Genomic DNA, 26,214 nt, shown 5'->3' on the forward strand with positions numbered 1-26,214 from the left:
ATATGATGAGGTTTTTCAAGAATGTTGTGAATTTTATGGATTGTAAAGCATTTCTAATCTTTATGTCAGAGACTCCTTCCTTGAATGTAGAATCTGGACATTTGGGGATCACTTAATTTTCTGATTTGTTTGCCCTAACATCAATAAAACCTGAGAACTTTGCTATTTGGTTCTTTTTCTCCAACAGAGGTAGCACTTAGATGTTAGTTAGGTAGCGACTAAATGTTAGTTATCCACTGCTACCCTGGGGATAAGCATCTGCTTCCCCAACATGAACTTTAGCTCACAAGACATTAAAGAGAACAGGTTTTATTTACATAGTTAAACACACAGGAGACATTGATTCTTGGATCCATAGAGTCAGAACCTCTTCTTTCCTTCCTGCAATCCCCTCTATTTCTTCCTCAATAAGGATACATTCCTATGAATCAGTATGGTCATGGTTGAGTTTCCATTGAAGTACAAGACCAGGGTTTGTTTGTCCTTTAATCAGACAGTTTGTGTTCTTCCATATACTATTCATCTCTCCTTCTGCATATACTCTCTAGTAGTTTCTTCTCCCCAGGAATGTTTGTATCTTCTCAAGGGCCACAAGCTCATTATGAAACAAAAACATATAAGGCTGCCAAAAAATGGTGTATGTTATCACTGAATGCATTAAAGAAGTATATCAGGAAGAAGAGAGATATTTCAGTCTGTTCTTTACTGGTTAGAATACTTCTGTCATGTTTTATTTTTAAGAATGATTTTTATTAGGAATAAGGGCAGCTAAGTGATGCAATGAATGGAAATCTGAGTCTGGAGTCAGGAAGACGCCTCTTCCTGAGTTCAAATCTGGCCTTAGACAATTACTTGTGTGACCCTGGACAGATCATTCAACCCTTTTGCCTCAGTTTCCTCATCTGTAAAAATTATTTGGAGAGTGAAATGGTGGGAAACTACTCCAGTATCTTTGTAAAGAATACCCAAATGGGGTCACAAAGAGTTGGACATGACTGAAAACTCAACTGAACAACAAAATTTCTTAAGAACACTCACCACTTAAATTCCATCCACAAGCTAACTACCAAACTGCTAAGGGGAGTTAAACTCTGTTGTCTGGGGAGTAGTTGAAGTAATGTAGTATATTTAGCCTAAATAAGAAAATATTTAAGAAAGAAAACATTACAGTTCTTAAGATATTTAAAGTTCTGAATTTTAGAAAAGGAATTAAACTTATTCTGCATAGACCCAAAAGACACAATTAAAACTAATTGATGAAGTTACAGAGACATATTATGACAGAATTTTCTAACAATTAGAAACATTAAAAATAGAATGGGTTTGCTTATTAGCTAGTAAGTTGACAATCCTGGAATTCTGTAATCATTTGATTGTTTACTCCCTGGCAGAGATATTGAAGAAATTCCACCAAATGGTGAAAAGTTCGGCTCTATGACCCAAAAGTCATTTCTAACTCTGTGTCTAAAATTAGGTGATCTCCTCAATGCTATCTGTACTCTCTGTATGCATGTTACCTGCATGTTATTATTTTGCAATTTCTCCAGCCAAGAATGTTCCCCACCCCCTTTCTTCTAAGACTATGCAAATTCTCTTTCCTACCCTCACTATTCCAGCTTATACTATGTTCCTTCTTTCTCTCAGTGATCATTGCACTTAATATTTTCACCAGTCATACTGCCATTTAATCCCACACTCTTTTGTATGTGCAATAATATCCTTATTGTATACATGTAATTGTGGGTATGCCCTATGTGTCTGTCATGAGTCCTTTTCTCTCTATATACTATTTCACTTAGTGATTTTATCAGTTCCATGAATTCAGTGATCATTTCCATATGGATGAATCTCAGTTTTATATACCTTGTCTTCATCTCTGTTCTATACTCTAGTTATATATCACCAATCTTTTGGACATCTCAAATTGGATGTCACCCTAGGTGAAGTTATTTTTCCACATTAAGAATCTCTACTCTCTCATTTCTAATTATGTTTCAAAATTTGCATTAGGAGAGAGGAAAGCCTATTTAGGTAAAATTGCAGGTCATTGAAATATTATAAAATATCCTTTTATTTAACTTATGTATTTACATTTGGTTATTATTATCAAATAATTCTTACTGCCATGGAAGTTTTCCTTATAATATATTTTATGGGGGCGGCTAGGTGGCACAATGAGTAAAGCGCTGGCCCCGGAGTCAGGAGGACCTGAGCCTCAGACACTTAACACCCAACCACCCCCCCCCCACACACACACACAGACACACGCACACACAATTAAAAACTAGCCATGTAACCTTGGGCAGGATACTTAACCCCAATTGCCCTCCAAAAGACAAAAATAATAATAAGAAGAAGAAGAATATATTTTATGAGCTGCAAAGTCCCTTCCAAATGCAAGTTGTCATTATCATCAACTAGCGTCCACATTGCAAAGAAAAGCACTCTATAACCCTTATAATGTAAGTTATTATTCTCATATCTGTTATATTGAGAGTTCCTGCTATAGTACACTTCAAGATACTGAGGATATGAAAAAAAACAGCAGATAGATTCTAAAATGAAATTGTTTATATTTTGCATTCTTTTCCCATTTTATCCTATTTAAAAGTGGAAGATGGGTTTTAGAAGTTTCATGGGTACTCTGCAATATAACATGCTTCCTTTCCCTTATCACTTCCTAGTGCTATAACAGGTCAATAATGTCAGCTCTATGTAAGTACATTAGGTCTCTGTCTTGACTTATTTACTATCAACTTCTGTCCAAATATTGTAAATTAAGTGGCATCTACTTAAATTCTAATGCCATGAAAATATCAATACTATCACAAAACCACTTTTATCTTATATTGCAACAGATGAGATCATTAGATATATACCAGACTAAAAGATATTAGGAAAAAGCCCTTATGACCTGAAACTGATAAATAAACAGCAACAACAACAACAACAAACCCCTAAGGTCAAAATACTAATGACTGGAGTGCTCCCTTATCTGCTATTTAAAAGAGAAAGGAAGATAGTAGTCTTTGCTAGGCCAAAAAAATAATTATCCTCCCACCAAAAACAAAAAAAGGAGAGCATTCTGGGAAGATGGCAGAGTAGGTCAGAAAATACCAAACTCTCCAGATTTCCTCCACAAACAAGATAAAATTGCACCTCCGGGTGAATGTAGAACAGCAAAAATAAACAAGAGTTGGGGCAGGACAGTGGTCCTTCTGGGACAACCAGAGAAGATTCAAAGATCCCAGGACACCTGAGTGAAGTATAAACACCTACAGGCTAGCTTTGCTGCAATGGCAAGTGGGAGCTATAATGGCAAGCAAATAAATACTTAGCACCTTCTTTCAGTTCAAGTGTCTTTGAGCCTTGCCCTGATTATATCAAGTCTTTGTTAAGAAACAGAACCTGTGAATCCACACTGGGAGGGACTTGCCAAAGAATGGAACAGTAAGAGATGGGCAGAACAGGGAGGAGCTAATGAGATTAAAAAAAACTCAAGCATAGCTGTGACAAAGAAGAACTGAGAAGGGAACACTTGTGGTGGCTGGCTTTCTCACTCTCTCACTCTGTTTGTCTGCTTGTCTATGTTGATTTGTGTTTAAGATACTTTGTACAGAAGTCTTGGTACCTTACTGGAAGCCCTGAAAGAGGATTTTCTTCTTGTTGTCTGTTTATAGAAGTGCTGGAGGAGGGTTTCGGAGGTCCTGGGACTATGCTAATGATTTGTGTTGGCTTCTCAGGACCTTGTTTGTGGGTCTATGTTGATTTTCACAGGCAGAATGATGGTGTTTGCAATGTGTGTGAATGTTGTTTTGGCTCTGTTAAGCTTTGTCTTCCCAGAAACAAACTGGGAAGGACTTGAGTTGAACTGGACACTGTGAACTTCAATATGGAATGGGAACTGGATGAGTTACTGAGAGCTGCCTGCCTGTCAATCCAGGTGATAGTTGGGTAGATTCAAGCAAGAGCTGGACCCATGGAAGAGGAATCATGAAATCTTGGAGCCAGCCTTGAGCCAAGATGAAAAGACCTCTCCTTGGGTAGTTATTGCTGACTGAGAAGATCATGATTTACTGTGGTCTAGGGGTGGGAGAACTTTGTACTTTGTACCTTGTACCCCTTAAGGATGATTGAGTTAAGGATGATTGGAAACTAATCTCCAATCAAGGAAAAAGACTTTTTGACTGAGAGATTAAGACAATGTGACCTAGGGGTGGGAAAACTTTGACTTTTGTACTTTGTGTCCCTTAAGGAGGATTGCTTCTTACAGACAATTGAGTTAAGGACTTAGTGAATGATATCTTTTGTTTAAAACTATGTGGCCACTTTACTGATAAGTTGTTATGTTATATCATTGTGAATGCTGTACTTTGATTTCTGTGAATGTTTTACCTTAGTTTATTGCTGAATAAATAGAGAGTTCACTATATGATGTGATCAGAACCTTAAAGCTATTCACAGCAGCAGTCCTCCAGAGAGCTGCTCATGCTTAGCTATACATGAGCCCTGGGGGCAAGCTGAGTTGGGAGGTAGCCTTGACCTCAGTCAGTCACAGGAATTTTCACCTCTTGGACATATGGGGAGTCAGGTATCTGAATATGAGAAAATTGAGGGAGCCTCTGTTGACAAGGGATGCCAGGCCCAGCTGTGCTGCTGAGACATAATCCTTAGAGAGAAGGAACCAGCAAATACCTGGTAAATGCAGAAGCACTGGGCCAGGGGTGCTACTGGCCATGGGCACTTGCAGGGGATCTGAGTTCTTGATTTTGCTTCTAGGCCAGAGGGGAGAATTGAAGGTCATAGCCCCTGGAGGATTCTCAGGGAATAAGAACATTTCCAATGTAGTGTGCCAGGGGGCCCTAACTGTGTCTTTCAGGGGGAAAAGAGTGCAAAGGTAAAAGCTAAAAAATACAAAGGAAATACAGGACAAAGCTAAAAAATAACATCAAGAAAGACCTGATAGGGGCGGCCAGGTGGCTCAGCGAGTAAGAGTACCGGCTCCAGTGTTGGGACGACCTGGAGATCGAATCCCGGGCTCAGACACTCAGCACCACACCCAGAAATAACCGGCCGTGTAACCTTGAGCAAGTCACTTAACCCCGATTACTTAAAAAAAAAAAAAAGACCTGAGGCCAGAAGCACCATCCCCTACACCCCAGGATTAGAGATGATTTTAATTATGAGCTATTTTTTTAAATGAGCAGGCAAAGGAGAAAGAACCCAACCATAGAAAGTTACTATGGGAATAGAGGAATTCATCTTCAGAGGAAGACACTGAAGCAAAAAAAAATAGCCTCTTCTACCTCAAATAACATCAAGGGTCACCTGCCCCAAAAGAATTCAAAGAACTCAAAAAAGACTTCAAAAATTAAATAAGATAGATTGATGAAAAAAAAATTTAAAGTAGAACAATCCAAGAAAAAACAAGATTATGAAAGGAAAGTCTGGAAAAGGAAATCCATATTCTTAAGGAAGAAAACAACTCCTTGAAAATTAGAATTGGGCAAGGGGAAGCCAGCAAAGTTATGAGACCAAGAAATAATAAAACAAAATATAAAGAATAAAAGTAGAAGAGAATGTGAACCATCTCATAAGAAAAACAACTGATCTGGGGAACATATCAAGAAGAGAAAACCTAAGAATGATCAGGCTGCCCGAAAGCTCCAATTAAAAAAAAAAAAAAGAATTTTGGTATAATACAAGAAATATTTTTTTTAAATTGTCCTGAAGTGTTTAGAACAAGAGGAGAAATTAGAAATAGAGAAAGTCTCCCAATCACCACCTGAAAGAGATCTCTTGAGAAAAACCTTCAGGGATGTCATAGTCAAATTCCAAAACCCCCAGCTCAAGGAGAAAATATTATAAGCACCAAGAAAAAAACACAACATTTCAAATATGGTGGAGCCATCTTACACAAGACCTAGCAGTGGCTACACTAAAAGACTGCAGGTCTTGGAAGACTATGTATGGGAGAGAAAAAGAACTGGGGTTATGGCTGAAAATATTATGCCAGCAAAGTTAAATTTAATTCTGAATGGAAAAAAATGAATATTCAATGAATTGAAAATCATCCAGGATTTTATAGCAGCAAAACCAGAACTTAGAAAATTGGACATACAAGATCCAAGAGAAATATAAGGTAAACATCGAAGACTAATTACAAGGGATTCAATAAGGACAAATTGTTTACTTTTTATACATGGAGATGTAAACCATTATGTCTAACGTAGCTATTAGTAATTGTGTAATTAAAAAAAAAAAAGAAGTTGGATAGGGCTGGGTATGAAGTTATTCTAGAAAGCAAAATGATGTAGGAAAAGGAAAAAAAAGAGTAATTATCTCCTACAAATGAGATGTGAGAGGAAGAACTGATACAGAGCAATTAAATGGGGGAGGAGGGCAGGTAGTTCTGGAACCCTACTCTCATTTGGAATGGGTTAAAGAGGAAATAATACTTATAAATCAAGAAGGGTATAAAAGTCTTCTAAATTCAAAAAGAAATAAGAGGGGAGGGAAATCAGGGAGGGATAAAGAGGGAACAACCTATATTATTTAGAAGGGTATAAAAATCTTCTAAATTCAGAAAGAAATTAAAGGGTAAGGGATAGGGTGAGAGGAGAAGATAAAGGACGGATATTTGGAGTAGATAAAGAATAGGAGGGTAAGGTAGCAGGTATAAGTAAAGTAGAAGAGTGAGGAGGTGGAGTGGAAGTGCCTGCCTGGAGTCAGGAGGACCCGAGTTTGGTTCCAGCCTCAGACACTTAACACCCACACAAAAAAACTAGCCTTGTAACCTTGGGCAAGTTACTTAACCCCAATTGCCCTCCAAAAGGCAAAAAAAAAAAAAATAGTGAGGAAAATATATAAGTAATTATAGTTTAGAATGTGAATGAGATGAATTTACCTATAAAATGGAAACTAATGGATTAAAAATTTGATTCAATAATATGTTGCTCTCAGGAAATGCTATAAAAATGAGAGATAATACACACAAACATAAAATAAAGATCAGGCATAGAATTTATTATATAAAAAAACAGGATAGTAATCATGATCTCAGACAAAGTTAAAGCTAAAACCAGATTTAATCAACAGAGAAGAAGAGGGAAACTATACTATATGTCAACCATTTAATCAATAGTTTTAGACCATATAAAATAACTAGACAGTATTTTAAAAAATGAGGGTATACCTTCCAAAACAGACACAGTAACTATACAAATATAAACACAAAACATATTTTATACAAAGTTAGATCTAAATAATTGAAGTAATAATTTATTGTGCATGGGTAGGTAAAGCTAATATGATTTTTAAATGATAATTTTGCCAGCTGATCTATTTATGTAATGCCATCCCAATTGAAGTACTAAAAAAATCTTACTGAGTTGAAAAATAATAACAGGAGTTAGGAACTTCAAGAAAACCAGGGGAAAAAAGATGTGAAGGAACTAGATTCAGTACTATCAGACCTTAAACCATATTATATATGTTGAAGTGTAAAATAGATAATGATATTATTTTAAATTAACACTTTCTTGTGTAAATAAAACCTATGTAGCCAAGAATAGAGGGAATGCAAAAATTAGGGAAAAAATCTTTCATAGATAATCTCCCAGATAAAATGAGATTGGGTCAGTATATTGTTGTGGTGTAGGAAAGGATGAGTTGGTAGATTTAGAAAAATATGGAATGATTTGGACTTAGGAAAGACGGAACAGATGACAAGTAGAAATAAGCATAATAATGTCTTGCATACGTTTGAGTATATATGTGTGTATGTATGTATGTTTATGTATGTGTATATATATATGTGTGTGTTTATGTATATCTATGTGTGTGTAGGTCAATATAGCCACATTTAATTGTAGCCTTCTTGGGGGGTGGGGAAGGCAGGAAAGGGGAAAAATAAAGTAAAAAGTGCACAGTAGAAGACAAAAGAAAACATACAAAGAAAATAATTTGTAGTATTCATTGTATGGGTTTTCTTGAAATGAAAATTTATTGTATCTTTATATTGAATCCTCTTGTGTTCCGTTGTGTATATGGCAATGTTTTTTTTTTCATTTTTTTTTATTTAAGTTTAAAATCAATTTTAAAACTTTTTAAAAATCATACTTTGAAAGCTTAAAGACCTTAATTAAAATGTTCCAACCAAAACCTGCATATTATTGCAAAATCAGTTTATAATTACAAAAAAGTCAGATTAATTTCCAGCCAATCAGCAAAATGTCAACAAATTTCTTGAGCTCCAGCTGCTATTACCAGGACATGTTGACAGGGTGAAGAAATGGAGATCAGACTGAGGGAAGCAGATTGAATATTAACTTAAAGAAAAAAAGTAATCACTGCTTTTAAATTCCAAGGATAGGCTGCTCTTGTTCAGAAGTAACTTTAGTATAGTGGGAACTCGTTCACAAGTATTTTTTCTTTGCTAACCTGTATACCTCTAGTCCAACCTCTCCTCACTCTACCTACTTATTCATGTTGCTGATGTTTTATAGAATAAAGGGTTTGTTGTAATAGCTTTGATTGCTCTTATAAGTGTTATACAGGCTCTTTTTGAGCCTGTTTCAGTATTCCCATCCTTTTGTCACCTAAACCAGGCACTATGGATATAAACACAAGAAGGAAACATACCTTTCCCTCAAAAAAGCAACCGCATTCTACAAACCCTTTGTAATAAGTCCCTACTTTACATGGTCGTCTGATTATTTTAGATAAAGAAAATACAGGATTATGCAAACCTGATGTCATTTGAAATTCCACTTTTCCTTCTTTTGAACTTTGCTAGAAAGAAATTTGAAAAGGAATATGTTTTTAGCTCTTCATCTCCCTGTTATTTTTGTTCTATGATTTAATGTAAATATCACATTTTTGTAGAGAAAACAGAAGAAAACTAAGACTTAAATAGTTTTGCCTTCTCTTTGTTGTCAGTTATAAACTTTCCATCTACAGCAACCAAAGATCCTACCCCTTCTTTGATTCTCCTTTTTTCCTCTCAGTGTTGCTTAAACTCCCACTCCCAATTTAGTCTTTAGCTTCTCTATCCAGCCTTAGTTCATTATGAACATCAGTATCCCTAATACCATGACAGGACTGTGTCATATATTTATCATTTTCCTCTGTTAACCAGCTTTGCCTCCATTTTTCTGTGCATTTAAAAATCTAAGTTGTTTAGTGAGTTCCCTGTTTATATACTTAAGTCTTTTCAGACAAATCCCATTTTCTCTTCTGTGTTGAAATTGTTTTCTTTTGGGCCTTCAGAATTTCATGTTTGAGCAAACCTGTGCTGATTCCCCCCTCCCCCCAATCTATTTTAGTCCAATGAACTTCACCTGTCCTTCCTCTAAACTGTTTGAAATCTACTTTTCCCAAATATTAAATATTGTGTGCATGTTAGACTATGACCAAATTTCTTCTCTTTTGTCATAAACCCTAGGATGGACTGGTCATTTTCCCCTAAATTCCTATCCATTCCAGTTACTAGTTCCTCTCTATTGTCAGATCCAGAGCAGAATTTCCTCTTATTAGTTCCTATACTTTTTGAAAGATGATATATTATAACTAAGGTAAGATAAGAAATTATTAGCTGCTCCTTTTTTTTTTTTCAGTACGAAAGCTCCAGCAGATTTCTGGGATATTGAAGTCCCCCACAACTATTACATCATACTTCTTTGTCAGACTTTTGATCTATTTCTCAAACTCCTCATTTAATATCCTCTTTTTGTCCAAGTGATCTGAAGTATGCTCCAATAACAAATTCATTTCTATTTCTCCCTTTGACCTTCACCTAAATACTCTCTGTCATGCTTCTCTCCCTTTGTTTCCTAGATTTCTTCAAATGAATATACATCCTTAATATATAATGCTGCCCCTTTCTGACCCCCTTATCACCTTCTCACACACACACACACACACACACACACACACACACACACACACACACTTTGCATTTCCTGTTTCTTTTGAATAGGGAGTTTACCTATTGAAATTCATAGTCAAGTCATGGGCTTTTTCCGACCCCAGTAATACCAATGAAATCAAATTTTCCCATTGCATTAAGCTCTTTACTTTCTCTTATTTGTTGCCTAAATTTTATATATCGATGCTTGAAGCCATTTATTATACTGATTCCTTCCTTGAATTTTGTTTCTTGTGAATTTCTGGGTGTCAGAATTGCTATTACTCATTCTTATTCGTGGCAGTTCTCTGTTATCTTGCTTAGGAGATATACATAAGCAGTCTTCTTCCCCCCTTAAATTTCAAAGACACCTAACAATTACATTCTAACTTCTATTAGATATATTACATCTCTGATCGGTAATTTTTCAACCCTTTATTGTAAGCTTTGATCCAGAATCCCAATCCTGTCTTTAGATACTACTATCATCAATAGTTATTCACTTCAGAAATTAATTTTCCTCTTCTTCTTTCTTGCCTTCAATGGATAGCAGTCAGTAAAATATAGCCCATGACCCTATGGTATTTAATTTCTTGTCAACGACTTGATATTTTTTAACAAGACTTTATCATCTTCATAATTGTCATCATCATCACTAGCATTTCTTTTTTTTTTTGGTAGAAGATGGTTATATTTCTTAATGGACATAAAAAACTGGCTCCCAATGTGAAAGTCATTTCTTTTTTTTTTTTTAGGATTAAATTTATTTTTTAATTGGTCTTTATTTAGTATTTAATGTTTCCTCGGTTACATGTAAAAGACATTTTTAAAATTTGTTTTTAAAACTTTGAGTTCCAAATTTTCTGCCTTCCTCCCTCTCTACCCTCCCCCATTCCCCATTGAGAAGACAAGCAATTTGATATGATTATACATTTATAGTCATGCAAAATATCCATAATTGTAATGTCATGAAAGAAAACACAGACAGCAAAAAAAAAACCCAGAAAAATTAAGAAAGTAAAAAAAAGTATGCTTCAGTCTTTATTCAGACACCATCAGTTCTTTCTCTGGGGATGGATAGCATTTTTGATCATAAGTCCTTCACATTTGTCTTGGATTCTTGTATTGTGAGAATATCTAAGTCATTTACAGATGATCATCTTACAATATTGCTATTATTTTGTACATAGTACATTTCACTTTACATCAGCCCATGGAAATCTTTCTAGGTATTTCTGAGAGCATCCTGGTCATCATTTCTTATAGTACAATATTATTCCATCATATTTACATACCAAAGTTTTTTCAGCCATTACCCAATTGGTGGGCATCCCCTTCAGTTTCTAATTCTTTATCCCAAGGAAAGAGCTGCTATAAAAATTTGTGTTCATATAGGCCCTTTTCCTTTTTGTTTTTCATCTATTTTAGGTTAAAGACCTAGTAGAGATATTGCTAGGTCAAAGGGTATGCATAGTTTTATGGACAGTTTGGACAGTTCCAAATTGCCCTGCACAATGGTTGAATTAGTTCACAACTTTGCCAGCAGTGTGTTAATGTCTTTCTGTCCTATTAACCAATCTAATATGTATAAGAGTACCTCACAATTATTTTAATTTTCTTTTCTCCAATCAGTAATGTGTTAGAACATTTTTTCATGTGGCTATGTATAGCTTTGATTACTTCATATGAAAACTGATTATATCTTTTGATCACTTATCAATTGGGGAATGGCTCTTATTTTTATAAATTTGATGCAGTTCACTATATGTTAGAGAAATGAGACCTTTATCAGAAAAACTGGCTTTAAAGAAAAAAAAATGTTCACAGTTGCTATTGTTAACTGTGTTTCCCTCCATCCTATTCCCTCTACCCTGGTTTTTTTTTTTTTTCGAATCTCTCTCTCTCCTTTCACCCTGTCCCTCCTAAAGTGTTTTGCTTCTAACTACCCCTTCCCCCAATCTGCCCTCCCTTCTATGACTACCCCTCTTTCTCTTATCCTCTTCTCCTCCTACTTTTCTGTAGGGTAGGATACATTTCTATACCTAATTGAATGTATATGTCATTCCCCCTTTGAGCCAGTTCTTATCAGAGTAAGGTTCATTCCCTACCACTGTAAAAGCTTTTTCTTGCCTCTTTTATATGAGATAATTTACCCCATTCTACCTCTCACTTTTTACTTCTCCCAGTACATTCCTTTCGTGCCTTAATTTTATTTTTTAGATATCATCCCTTCATATTCAACTCATATCTGTGTCCTCTGTCTATATATTCCTCCTGACTACCCTAATAATGAGAAAGGTCTTATGAGTTACAAATATCATCTTCCCATGTAGGAATGTAAATAGTTTAACCCTATTAAATCCCTTATGATTTCCCTTTCCTGTTTACCTTGTTACACTTATTTTGAGTCTTATATTGGAAAGTTGGATTTTCTATTCAGCTCTGGTCTTTTCATGAAGAAAGCTTGAAAGTCCTCTAGCTCATTGAATGTCCATTTTGCCCCCACATGAATTATACTCATTTTTACTGGGTTGGTGATTGTTGGTTGTAATCCTGGCTCTTTTGACCTTCAGAATATCATCTTCCAAGCCCTGTGATCCTTTAATGTAGAAGCTGCTACATCTTGTGTTATCTGGACTGGATCCACAATACTTGAATTGTTTCTTTCTGGTTGCTTGAAATATTTTTTCCTTGATCCGAGAACTCTGGAATTTGGTTTAATATTGCTGGAAGTTTTCATTTTGGGATCTCATTCAGGAGGTGATCAGTGGATTCTTTCAATTTCTGTTTTACCCTCATGTTCTAGAATATCAGGGCAGTTTTCCCTGATAATTTCTTGAAAGATGATGTCTAGGCTCTTTTTTGATCATGGTTTTCAAGTAGTTCAGTAATTTTAAAATTATCTCTCCTGAATCTATTTTCCACGTCAGTTGTTTTTCCAATGAGATATTCACATTGTCTTCTATTTTTTCATTCTTTTGGTTTATTTTATAATTTATTGATTTCTCATAGAGTCATTAGCTTCCATTTGCTCTATTCTGATTTTTAAGGAATTATTTGCTTCAGTGAGCTTTTGGACCTCCTTTTTCATTTGGCCAATTCTGTTTTTTAAGACATTCTTCTAATCCTTGGCTTTTTGGACCTCTTTTGTCATTTGGCCTAGTCTGTTTTTCAAGGTGTTATTTTCTTTGGTATTTTTTTTTTGTCTTTCACTAAGCTGTTGACTATTTTTTCTGATGATTTTCTTGCATTGCTAATTTCTCTTCTCAGTTTTTATTCTACCTCTGTTATTTGGTTTTCAAAAGCCTTTTTAAGCTCTTCCATGACTTGAGACCAATTCGTATTTTTCTTGGAGGCTTTGGATGTAGGGGCTTTGACTTTTCTATCTTCTGAGTGTGTGTTTTGATATTCCTTGTCACAATAATAATTTTCTATAGTCAGAGCTTTTTTTGGGGGAGGGGGGTTTGTTCTTTTTTTCCATTTTTTGCTCGTTTTCCCAGTCTATTACTTGACTTTTAGCTGTTTTTTAAAGTAGGGTTCTATTTCCAGGGGTGAGAGTACACTATCCCAAACTTCAGTGGTTTTGTGTAGCTGTTTCCAGAGATAATTCTAGAGACCTGCAAGTTTGCAGTTATTCCAAGGTGGTATGATCTAAAGAGAGATGTTTTCTACTCTCTCGGCCTGTGCTGTGATCTGTGAGGGACCACAAGTACTCTTTTCTGCCCTAGAACTGTGAGGAGGGTGCCCCCTCCACTGTGTTGGTAACCTCTGCTATATTAGTACTCCTCCTCACCCTGGGATTGCCACCCAGGACTGTGACCTGGATCTGAGTGTGGGCAAAGCAACAGAATCCTGCCTCAGTGTTAGCAACAAGTCCCCTATAATCCTCTTCTCACTGTTGTTTGACCTCTTTACTGTCTGTGAGCTGAGAATTCCAGAAGCAGCTGCTCCCCAAGGCCTGCTCCTGGCCAGCTGGGGCCAGGCTCTGCTGGCAGGGCCTGAGCTGCACTATGCTCCACTCCCACCCTGCTGACCTAAGTTTTATGTGGTGTCTTTGGGCTGAGAAGTCCAGAAATTGCTGCTGCTGCGAGTGATTCAGTTGCCCTGAGGCCTGCTCTGGGTTTTCTAAGGCCTGGTCTGTGCTGGTGCTATCTGTACTGGACTGTATTCCTCTCAGCCTGGTGCAGCAGACCTTTCCTGCCAATCTTCCAAGTTGTCTTGGGCTGGAAATTTGTTTCCCTCCATCATTTTATGGTTTCTGCTGCTCTAGAATTTGTTGTTAGAGTCATTTTTAAAAAGGTATTTGGAGAGTTTTAGAGGAGAGTTTAGGTGAGTCCCTGCCTTTATTCCACCATCTTGGCTATGACAACCACTAGTATTTCTATAACACCTACTATGTGCCATGTACTATGCTAAGTGCTATATAGTATTGTCTCATTTGACCCTCACAACAACTTTGTGAGGTAGATGCAATTATTATCCCCATTTTCTGGTTGAAGAAGTATAGGCAAATAGAGGTTAAATGATTTGCCCAAAGTCATATAACTAATAAGTATGTGAGGCTGGATTTGGAAGACTTTGGTCTTCCTAACTCAAGATTCAGCATTATCTACTCTGCCACTTAGCTTCCTATATATATATATTTTTAATGATCAATCGGGGTTAAGTAACTTGCTCAAGGTTACACAGCCAGGTGTTTCTGGGGGGGGGGGGGGAAGGGTGCTAAGTGTCGGAGCTCGGAGCCTGGATTTGATCCCCAGGTCATCCCGACACTGGAGCCGGTGTTCTTACTCACTGTGCTACCTGGCCGCCCCCAAGCTTCCTATACTTTTTAGGTTCCATATAGAAGTATCATTTGTGCCACATGGATCACAGGAATTGGTCATGGTATCATCTGTTTTGTGATGTTTTGAAATTTCTCTGTAATAATTACTTGGAAACATCATGCCCCAGGAAGACAGTAGATCTTTCTATTGTTATTATTAGGTCAACAAATAGCTGCTTCAGTTCTCCTGAGCAAGGCATTCCTAATTAACATTACTATTCTCTTAATCTTCTGCCTCTTAGTAGATGATGTCTCATCTGATGCCTCCTTCTGTGGTTCTTTTTTGTACAAGTTCTTCTCCCTCCTTAAAGCTCTATTTCTTCAAGGAGAGCCTGAAAACAATTTTAATTGCTAATTTTACAGCTATCATTCTATTTCTCCTTCTCTGTGTAACATTCTTCCATTTTCTATCAGTTTGGCAAGGATCAAGTTATGTCTCCTTCACCTAAGACCCCTTTTTCTCTACATTAAGTTTTCTGTTTCATATAGGAATCTTTACTTCTCTCTAATTACCAGCAGTATAGAACATGTTCTTTGTGTCCCTTTTCAAGGAGTAAGATCAACCTGCATTTGGAACACAGATAACATTTATTTAGCTGTGAAGAAATATAAACATTGCACATGTTTTTCAATCACAGCACAATTTCCTCTCTTCTATGTAAGGGCTGAAATTTTCAGCCTTGTTCAGTGAAACTACATGTAGGCAAAGTGGCAATGGTGAGATAACTTGGAAAGTGATAAAGCTTGAATTATGTGAAAACCATTGATTTATGGTATCATATAACATCAGTGTGCTGCCTTTCATCAGCATGCATCAGAAGAAATACAGAATTTGGAAAATAAGACTAATTACAGTGAAATTCCTCAGTCTGCAACCACTCTATTTTTTTGTCTTGATCAGCCAAAAACCAACACTGGTCCCCAGCAGAAGGTAATAAAATTACCTAAGAGGAGGAGTCTTAAGGGTTTTCTGAAAGTCAGAATGGACTAGGAGTTCCTGGATGAATGATGGAAAGATTTAAGGCCAAGAGAGAGAAGAAGAACATCTATATAAAGGAGAGTTTTAGAATCTGAGTTCATACAGATGATAGATATGTTAAAAATCACAACTTTTCTTTGATGTTATATTTTAAAAACATTAGTAAAAGGGATAACAGACTTTTTTAAAAAAATCATTTGAATTTAATGAATACTTTAAAACATGTAAGACATTGTTCATCCAGACCAGCAGCGGGGAACCTGTGGTCTTGAGGTCACATGTGACCCTCTAGGTCCTTAAGTACAGCCATTTGATTGAATTGAAACTTCACAGAACAAATCCCCTTAAAGATTTGTTCTGTAAAACTTGGACTCAGTCAAAAAGTCACACCCCAAGACCTAGAAGGTCACATGTAGCCTAGAGACCTCAGTTTCCTACCCCTCACCTCCCACCCCCACCCCTGATCTAAGCAGTAGTGATATAAAGACAGAAAAACAAAATAAGGCTTGCTTTCAAAGAACATTATCTGCTGGAAAATACAATGTAAAAAGTGATAAATACAAAATAATTTTGGGAGGGGGAACATAACAGCTAAGGTGATCAGGAAAAGCTTCTCTGATAACACTATATATGTATATGTATGTATGTAAACATACATATATAAAATTGTTTGTATATAGTTCATATATAAGTTTATATTTATGTCTATATAGCTATAGAGATCCTTATATCTATAGATATAGATCAATCTATCTTTATCTGCAGAATGATCTAGAAATAGATATGGAAATAGATATGTGTGTGAGAAACAGAAAGACTATAGACTGGCTGCTGAAGGGATGGGGCTCTTTGGTCAAAAGAAAAATCTCATTGTTTAGATTTTTAAAATATTTTAAAATAAATTTTTGTTTTTATGCCACTTCTGTTATATATCACCCTATTTGTTCCCTAAAAGAACATTCTTATTTTACTTTCAAATTTTAGTATTTGATGTTTTAACCAGTCTGATGGACTATTATTGACTTTAAAAAATAACTGGTAAGATATTGAGTCTTTGTTATCTTATTCTTTTATCGAGCAGACATTTAGTGTGATGTAGCACAGAATGGCCTGACTCATAAATCAGAAGATATGGGTTGTATTTTCAGCTGTGCTACTTGCTTTCTCTAGGATCTTAAATGAATTCCTTAACCTTTGAACCTCACTTTCCTCATTTGTAAAATGGGGATAAATTGAACATAACAGGTCTTCTGTGAAAATAAAATGAGGTACTATGTGCAAAAGTGTCTTAAAAACTGAAAAATGTTCTTTAAATATAAGAGGTGATAATGATATAATTTGGCTCAGTTGGAAGGGTGCTGAACTTGGAGTCAAGAAACACCTAGGGTAAAATCCTATCTCTGATACTATATTAAGTGACTGGGTAGGTCACAACCTCTCATCTGGTTTCCTTATCTGTAAAAGCACCTACCTCCAGAAGTTGTTGAGAGGATTAAATGGGATAACATAGGTAAAAAGCACTTTGCAAATCTTAAAGGAATAGAGGAGGAGATGATGATGATGATGATGATATATTTAGTTATTTTAAGAGTAACGGCCTACTGTTCCTGAATGTGACACTTAGGAATATTAGTGAAAAGAAAAAATATGCAAAGGAACTAACTTGTTAGAAGTTGAATAAGTTGACAATTTAAACAGCTATAATTAATAAAAATAATACAATAATGCATGCAAGAAAAAAACTTTGGGGCTAGTATGGGAAAAAATGTTACTATGACAGCAGAAAACTAGATTTGAATTGGAACTTTTATATGTGTATAATATATATAATTTATTATTATAATATAATATATAATATAACTTATATTATACATAAAATATATGATATATAATATAATAATTTATGTGTGAGTATACACATGTGCATATATAATTATATATAGTTGTATATAATATATAATTGTATATATAATTGAATCAGTAAAATAATGTATAATCTAAAAAGCAATTTCATAAGATGAATATTTTACATTTTCTCTTAAAACAGTATTTTCAAAGCCATTATTCTTTGATTTATGAGCATATATTCACCATAGTTAGTGAGCTATTTTTCCCTTTGCTTAAAAAATTGATGTTCAAAATGAAAAAACATTTTTCTAGAAATGGTAGTTTCTGGGAAAATGTACTTGAACAAGGTAAGACCTATGTATATCCCTAAATAGTCTTTCTTTTTTTGTTTAAAATGACTTTAACTATTGAAATATATTAGATTTTCACTTATTTTTACCTAGAGAAGAAAAAATAATAAAGTTCTATTCCAAACTTTCTCATCTCATTGAATTTCATATATAAATGACTATGAGAAAAACTAAAAATTCATTCTTTTAAAAATCTTTAATGTGTACTGAAATTATTTTTCCCAGATAGTAAAGCTTAATTTTTTTTTTGTTAGTAATGACACTTTGTAAAACCTCTAAGTTTATATTTTTTAGTGATGGTGATAGTAAGATCCTAATACATGGAATCTATCCAGAGGATAGACAAATCAGACAGTATAACATTCATTCTCATACAGTCATTTGAACTGAATTTTTCAGCTGAAAGGTTATTCCTATATCAGGTTAAGTTTTTGAAAAGGAAGGAATGAGTTCTTGGGGAGTAAGGCAAGAATAAACAAATGCAGTGTTTCTAATTAAAATTCAGTTAAATCAATTGAAGATTTAAATAATTGGTGCTCTTGTCTGGATCCAGTACAATAGTGACTATATAGAGAGGGAATAAGAATTTGTTAAGTGTTCACGATGGCTAACATTTTATAAATATTATTTCATTTGAGTCTCACAACAACACTGTGAGGTAGGTACTTTATGATCCCCATTTTACAATTGAAGAAACTGAGGCAGACAGGTGACATGACTTACTCAAAGTTATACAGCTCACAGGCTGTATTTGAACTTGGGTCTTTTTGACTCCAAGACCAGTGCTCTATTCACTGCACCACCTAGCTGCCTAGGACAACGATATCGAACAATTATGGCAAAGTGAAATGAAAAAATAAAAAGAGTTTATATTATGAACAGACTAAATGACTTCCCTAGTACTCCGTTTTTATATTTGTTAAAATAGAGAGATATGAACCTGAGGTACAAGTTACATTGAAAAGTAAAGGACAGGCTTCAAGAACAGAAGACCAATATGAATAAATATTGCAAGAAAAAAGAAAATGAATCAATATCTAAAGGAAATGGAGAATATCATGGATTCCCAAGAGAAGCTGGAACCCTAGTAAGATGTTATGAAATATTTTAATGGAATGTTAATCATTGTAGGGGCAGAATTTATGAGCTGCACTGTAGAAATAATTGACTGAATTTTTAAAAAGCTTAAATTTGCAATGGCAAACCTCATCAAAGAAACAAGAAAATAACTGACTAGGAATGCAAAACTGATTAGGGATACTTCTGTATATACAGAAGGACAATTTGGAAGCAGAGAAACAAAAAACAATAATGTTAAAAAGAAAAAATGATTCTATTCAATAAAACATTTATCTAGAAAAAAAAAAAGGATAGTAGAGGAACCTTGAGGATTATGTGTCTCCTAGAAGAACATGATAAGAAATGAAAACTTACCAAACCTTCTGAATAAAGAATAAAATAAAGTGCCAGGCAAAAGAATTCATAGATTACCTAAGGAGATTAAAGGAGAAACATACTACAAACTCTAAAATTTAACAGTTTCCAGGACAAATAAAACAAATTCTCTAAGTGACTTTTTGAAAAACCTTTAAATGTAATGTAAAAGAAATTTGAATAACTCAAGACTTTTCCGCACCCACCAGAAGCCACTAGAGGGAATAGAATTTGTTCTGAAGAGCAAAGGAATTTAAGATACAATCCACAGAGACATACCCAGCAAATCTGAGCTTAAATATTAATGAAAAAGATAGATGTTAAATAAAAAAGGGTATTTGAAGCATATGTTCAGTAAAAACCATACATAAGGTTATTTGCTATGCAAATACCCCAGACCTCCCTCCCCCTCAAAAACAAAAAACAAAAAATAAACCGTAAACCAAGCCACCTAGGAAGGCACAGGTCTTGAAATAAACTACTGGGGGCGGGAGGGGGAAGGGGCTGCAGGATAAGAAAAACTAAACTAAAAGGAAGACACCTAAGGGGTTTACAATAAGTATAACAGATTATTAGCAATGTGTTGTTAATGTTACTATCTAAAAGTAAACGGAGACAAAAGATCTATCTGAGAGTGTTTAAGTAAAAGCTTACTATATGTCAATCACTATGCTAAATACTGAGAATGCAGTCTGCCCTCAAGGAGTTTACCTTCTAATGGAGGAAAACTGCACACAAAATGAAACTGAAAGAGGAATTGAAAGGGAGGAGGGGCACTCAGTTATAAGAATGCTAGAAGTCTGTGGTCTGTGAGCTAGGAAAAGAATGCAACTTGACTGACCTGGGTGCCTTCCTTAAGTAGAGGTTCCAGGAGGAGGCATCCAATCAGCAAAAGAGGTCTCCAGTGCAAGAGAGTAAGATAGAAGTGGGTGACAGGTGAAAGTCAAATAGAAGTGATAGGGAAGAAACAGGCTTGAAATGTGGACTAAAATCTCACAACACCCTAGCCACAGGTGAATCAGAGTATTTTGTACATGTGCCTATGTATGGGGAGAACACGAAGGTTAATGTCTGGGGGGAAGTGAAAACGTCTCAGACAGTCTTGGATTGTTAACTTCTCTCTTCCTCTTCCGTTACTGCTGTCACTCAGCAGTAAGCCCTTTCAGGAGTGTTTCAACTCCCACCTAGAGTTCTTTGTCTGATTTCCCCGCCTCTGTAAGCCCCTTCTCCCCTCCAGTGGGAGTCAGGGACAGCCCGAGCTCACTCCCCCAACCAATGGGAGAAATATGACCCTGGTGTGTTAGGGTTTAAAAACTTTGTTTGCCACCCCTGGTGTGCCTCTTCCTCATTATCAGTCATGGGAAGACTGCCCTCTTCTCCCAGGGAAGAGAATAAATTCCTGTTCTTATCCTAAGAGATCTCCAAGTTCTTGATTAAATTTTGGATGAGGTTTTTTTCATCCCAAACAGTAGTAATGAACTGCACAATGAGGGACAAAAGAAAATTCCTAAGTTGAAGAAATACTTCTATCCTCTCTATCACATGCAGGAATTAGAATTTTTAAGTGAGGAACAGCAGAAAAGGGGATGGGACAGGAGTACAAGGCAATGACACAGAAACTTTTTAGAAAAGAGCACTCAAAATGTGTACTTTAGGAGCTTTAATTCTATGAGGAATATTTAGACTAGATAAGGAATAAATAAATATGAGAGCCATAAATCAAAGAATAAAAAGTCTAGAATATTTAAAAGGGAAGAGAAATAATAAAGAAAAAGATATCCTTTTGGAGAAAAAGGCACAGAAAATGAAATTAATGCTAACATAAAACCAAGTTCAAGGAGTGGAAAGAGGAAGAGGGATTTTACTTTCCTATTTAATTGAGAAAAAAGAGTGGAAGAATTAGGTAGCTACATTAAAGAAAGAAAGAAAATAGAATTAATGAATTAAACAAAACTAGGGAAAAGAATGAAAAATGGGAAGGTGGTGCTTGAGGACTAGGGGACAAGAGCCAGTGAGAATAAGGTTGTTCAGATTAAGCTAAAATAAATGGAGAAAAAAAATTACTGTCCTTACAAAAGTAGAGGCAGGAAATTTTTAATTTGAGGGATAAAATATCATAGAAAATGGAGCAAAATACAAACCTCATTAGTCTACAAAGCAGGTGTTACGGTCATCCTGTAGGACAAAGCAAAAACCAAAATTCACAACTTAAAAAAAAAAGATAAGGGAATTTCATCTAAATGGACCCATAGACAACAAACCAGTATCACTGTTAAACACAAATGTTAAATGCTCTCGCACCTAAATCCATAAAAGAAGATTAATTGTTTTACAAGAAGATAGAGACAACAATGCAAATAGTGGCAGAAAATTTTAATGTCTCTCTATCAGTTTTGGAAAAATGTAACGAAAAGTTAAATGAAAGAGAAATTATAGAATTGAACAGATATGAACACATACACACATGTGTATGTGTTCATATTCATGTGACGTGTGTATGCATAATATCTATGTGTATACATATATATTTCTTAGTACTATATACAACTTTTACAAAAATTGTCTGTATTGACAGATATTGTAAGTAAATTTAAATTTTTAATATAATTTTTATTTAGAAGTAAAAATAAAAACACAAGTAATAAATACATCCTTTATAGGCCATAAAGTAATAAAAATAGTAATTAGTTTAGGAAGCTGTAAGTGTAAGCAAAGTGGAATCTTTTTCTGGAGTTCAGTTTCGTAGGCTCAGACTAAATTGTAAACATCTGAAGAATTAATCTCCTTTGAATCCTGATAATTCACAGTTGTGCTGGGTCAAGTAGGGGTAGAGTCTTTATTGTATATTCTGAGCTTCTGAGCCAATCAGGGGTAGAGTCTTTATTGTATATTCTGGGAGGTTGGCATTTTGCTTTGGGGGTTCATTTATGAGAAGGACCTTTTGATTTCCTGGATGGTACTCTGAGTAGCCGTTTGTTAAGAGACCCCTGACTACTGAGAGGTTTGTGCTCTCCTGATCCGGTGGTGTGTGTTGGTGGTTATATTACTTTGTTCAGACAGTAGGAGCCCGGACTGTTGAATCTCTGTGCCAATTTCTCTGCTTGTATTTTCTACTTATCTGTAATTAAGGCAAGATTATTGACCCCTTTAAAAGTTGGCTTTCCTTTAGCAAAGCAGATCAAAGAACCTATGCTAGCAGGCCATCCTCCTGGGTGAACTCCTCAAGTCCCCAGTCTATCTTTTCCTTTTCTTTTTATCTCCAGCATATTGCGCAGTTACTGACACTTAGTAGACACTTAACAAATATTTATTGACTAATTATAGATTATATTCTTTTTATTTCTTGTGCTTAGTAAATTTTTTAAAATTGCCTCTTATGGTCTAAGAATACCTTGTTGCATTTTAACCTCTGATCTTGAATTACTTTATTTGATTATCCATGTCAAATAAAATTATGTGGTGAGTATAAGTAGGCTGCAACATATTAACCACAAAGAACTGTGAAAAAGTGGCATAATCAGAAAGATTGTATGAAAAGGAGGTAGGGTAATTAAGTAGTGAAAGCAGGGATCACTGATAGATAGCCTTGGCATCTACAGTATGTCAAGATAGATAAGGAGAAGGTCCCTAACCTACTGAGTGAACTTGCTTTAAAGGATTTAGGGGGGGGACAGGAATAACTATAAAGCATATGGAGACGTGAATGATTTGTAACCTTGAGGAATATACATATCAATGAAATCACAGATCCAGGAAAATATATTTTTTGTCTTCTGTAAAACTCTTAAAGATAGGTACTATCTATATATTGGGGGGTGGGGAAAGTAGAGTGAGGGTAATAATTATAAAGCACTTTAGCAAAGTAATACACTGTATATATCTATCAAAAATATTATGATGGTATTTTGCTTTAGGACATGATCACTTAAGCAAAGTTGATACTTTTTGTCATTCCAAGAGCTGTGTTTTTTTGGAAGGAAGGTTATAGGGCTAATGTACTTTATAATTCAGAGGAGAGAAATAGTATTATCTTTAAGCAGTTAGTTTGCAGAATCAATTCAAGACAAATGTGTATTGTTGTTTGCCGAATGCTGTTTGTGGAATTTGTAAATTTTGAAGAAACGTTTCATAGGAGATTTTTGGTACAGAAAACCCAATTAGTTTATTTTAAAATACTGCCTAATGGAGGATACTCTGATTTCTCACTTCAAAAAAATAGTAATAAATTTTCTGGTAGTCTAAAATACCCACCTTGTAACAGGAGGAGGAAAAAAAAAAGTAAGTTGTTGAGCTAAATGCAGACATTTAAAATTCCTTTACTTGGGACTGAATATATTTTTCAAAGTTAATGAGTTTTCCTTTGTATTGTTTGGACAGGAGGAAGCACTGCATGGATTTCGGGTGAGTGACTACTTTGAATACATGGAAAACTTGGAACAGAACTATAGGCCCATGCTACTGCAAGACATGAAGAGCATTCGAGTGCAAAGCACATAGCTCCAGAGAACTAGCATTTCAATTTCATGTTTTAGCTCTTCTTAAAGGGCTACTGATTGTTTTATATTGGTATCCATAAAAATTCACGCTTTGTGAATGCACATATTGTAAAATCAATAATGAGGGTTTTGTGAATATAATAGTATTTTCAAGAAGGCATTATCTCAATTGGTGACCTGAAATGAATTCATTTTTCTAGGCTGGTTTACAATTGCCAGTAGATTGCTTTAGTGCCAGCCCTAGCTTATTTGTGGTCTTTATTTGTGTTTTCTGGGAGTGAATACCAAACTATACCGCCTTATTCCAATATGGTCTTAGCCATCTAACTGAAACATTTCTAGTGAGTTTGGTAATAAAAAGCAATATTGAAAATAATCATCTTGCTAGCTTGTATGCATCCATAGAGATAAGACAATTGTTCTCTGTATTCATGGCTCTCATTGTAGAAGAGTCTGATCTTTACTCTACATGTGGAAGAACAGAGGACAGGGGCCCACTAATGCCTCATTATCTAATTATTTTCTAAAAGTTGGAATATGACACCTAGATCCATGTAAAAATTTTCATATGAAAATCTCAGCCCTTCTTATTTCAAAGTTAAATTGATGGTTCCATCCTGATGAATATCCTACTATTGTTCTTTGACATGTTTTCTTTAGTAATTGATCTGATTTGCATTGCATTTGAAGTAGGAAATTAAAGCATTGATTTCTGAATTAATTTAAGTGAACACATCATTTTTTCTTTTATTTGAATGGAAGTCTATCCTTAAGGGAAATTTGCCTGAACGAGTATGACCCAAAAGCTTGTTCCAATTTATTTTCATGTAACATAACTGTCATTGTGTTTCTTATTTATGAAGAGTCTTTAGAGTATAAAATAAAAGTGCACATTAAATTACCATTATTTTCAGTAAAACCTTCTATTTTAAATAAAGGTAGTCCAGTAGTAATATCTTGTTTTCAAATTTAACTTGAACAATTTTGCTGTACACTCTTCTACCCAGCCTCCCACTTTTTAACCATTTGACCAAAAAAATGGTTTACAACAAATCTTTTTTCTTTTTTGTACAAGAAAGAAATGGCATGAGGCATGATGACTTGTATAATATTCAGTTCTGTCTGATTTTAAACTGATAGAATATCAGACTACCAATATCAGGTTTTATGATGTAAATGGCAATATGACCATATCAGGAATGTTCTTCTCACAAGGCAGCAATAAAGTCTACCAAAGAAAATAGAGTAAGTTAACTTGACATTCTGTACATTTTATCCATGACTCATATGAATGTAGCTAGAGAGTCCTCTAGATGACCTAAAACACACAGCTTTGTCTACTTTCAAACTTAATTTTCAAAACCTATTTCAAAGAACTTGTAATATAAGTTTATGATTCCCTTTCTTCCCATTCTATTCCTGAATTATTGTTGTTGGTCCTAAGAAACTTATGGTGCTTTATTTCTTTTTAAAAGCAGCTCTACAGTAATTGGAAATATGAAATGGAAAAAGAAGAAACAATAAATTAATTTTAGAATGTTCATTGCTGCTTTTGATTGGAAACTGAGGTAGGATATAATACACAAAAATTATACTTTTAGAAAGCTGACTTCACTTAGAGCCAGGATGCTAATTTTAATTTTCACTGGAGAAGTAAGTAATGCTGAGTGAATAATTGCCAGTTATTTGGTTAGTGTAAGGCAGTTAAAAGGTGTGCCAGCCCATGTGGCAGCTATTGTGAATTTACTTTATGTGAGTTATTTAGTTTTTATCAGTGTCATTTGGAGAAAAAAGTGAATATGATACACCTTTTGATTTACTATTTTCTTTTCCTTTTGATTATTTAGGATTTGTAAGCCCCTAAGGACAAAGTGCAGGCCCTGAAGTCAGTAGGACCTAAGTTCAAATATGACTTCAGAGGTTTACTAGCTGTGTGACCCTAGGCAAATCACTTAATCCTGTCTGCCTCAGTTTCCTCTTCTGTAAAATAAACTACAGTATGAAATAGCAACTACATAACCTATTTATATTTCCTTTTTCTTTTTTTTGTATAGAGTACTTGATACATTATTTATGATTCTGTTATAATAAACTATATTTTTTGACATAACATGTAATCATTGGTGAACTTTTTAACAATAACATTTGCAATTTTGGATAATTACTCTCATATACTTCATGTTGATAGTTATTTAGATATGAAATCAGAGAAATTCGCCATGGGTAATCTTCTATGTATGGAATATCTTCTATGTATGCTTAAGAAAGTGGCTAAGCATGGAGTGTTTTAGATGGTTGGTTTTATGTTTCCTGGAAAGGAAAGAAAATCTACTTTCAATAGGTCTTCCCATTCCATTCTCATCCCTATCAATCTG

General features: G+C 35.0%; 1 protein-coding gene across 2 annotated transcripts in view; it reads left to right on the plus strand.

Annotated features, from left to right (window-relative positions):
* Nucleotides 1-25,949, plus strand: part of TBC1D32 (TBC1 domain family member 32) — a 246,731-nt gene extending 220,782 nt beyond the window's left edge. For both annotated transcript variants that reach the window (XM_069076948.1, XM_069076949.1), the window contains one exon: nt 23,721-25,949. In XM_069076948.1, coding sequence (XP_068933049.1) covers nt 23,721-23,840 — 120 coding nt within the window. In that variant the 3' untranslated portion in view covers nt 23,841-25,949. The remainder of the gene's footprint in view (nt 1-23,720) is intronic.
* Nucleotides 25,950-26,214: the final 265 nt, after the last annotated feature.

The sequence above is a fragment of the Petaurus breviceps genome, unplaced genomic scaffold, assembly GCF_028583685.1.
Source record: "Petaurus breviceps papuanus isolate PSGF00001 unplaced genomic scaffold, PetGlider_PUasm1.0 90977, whole genome shotgun sequence".
Classification (NCBI taxonomy): Eukaryota; Metazoa; Chordata; class Mammalia; order Diprotodontia; family Petauridae; genus Petaurus; species Petaurus breviceps.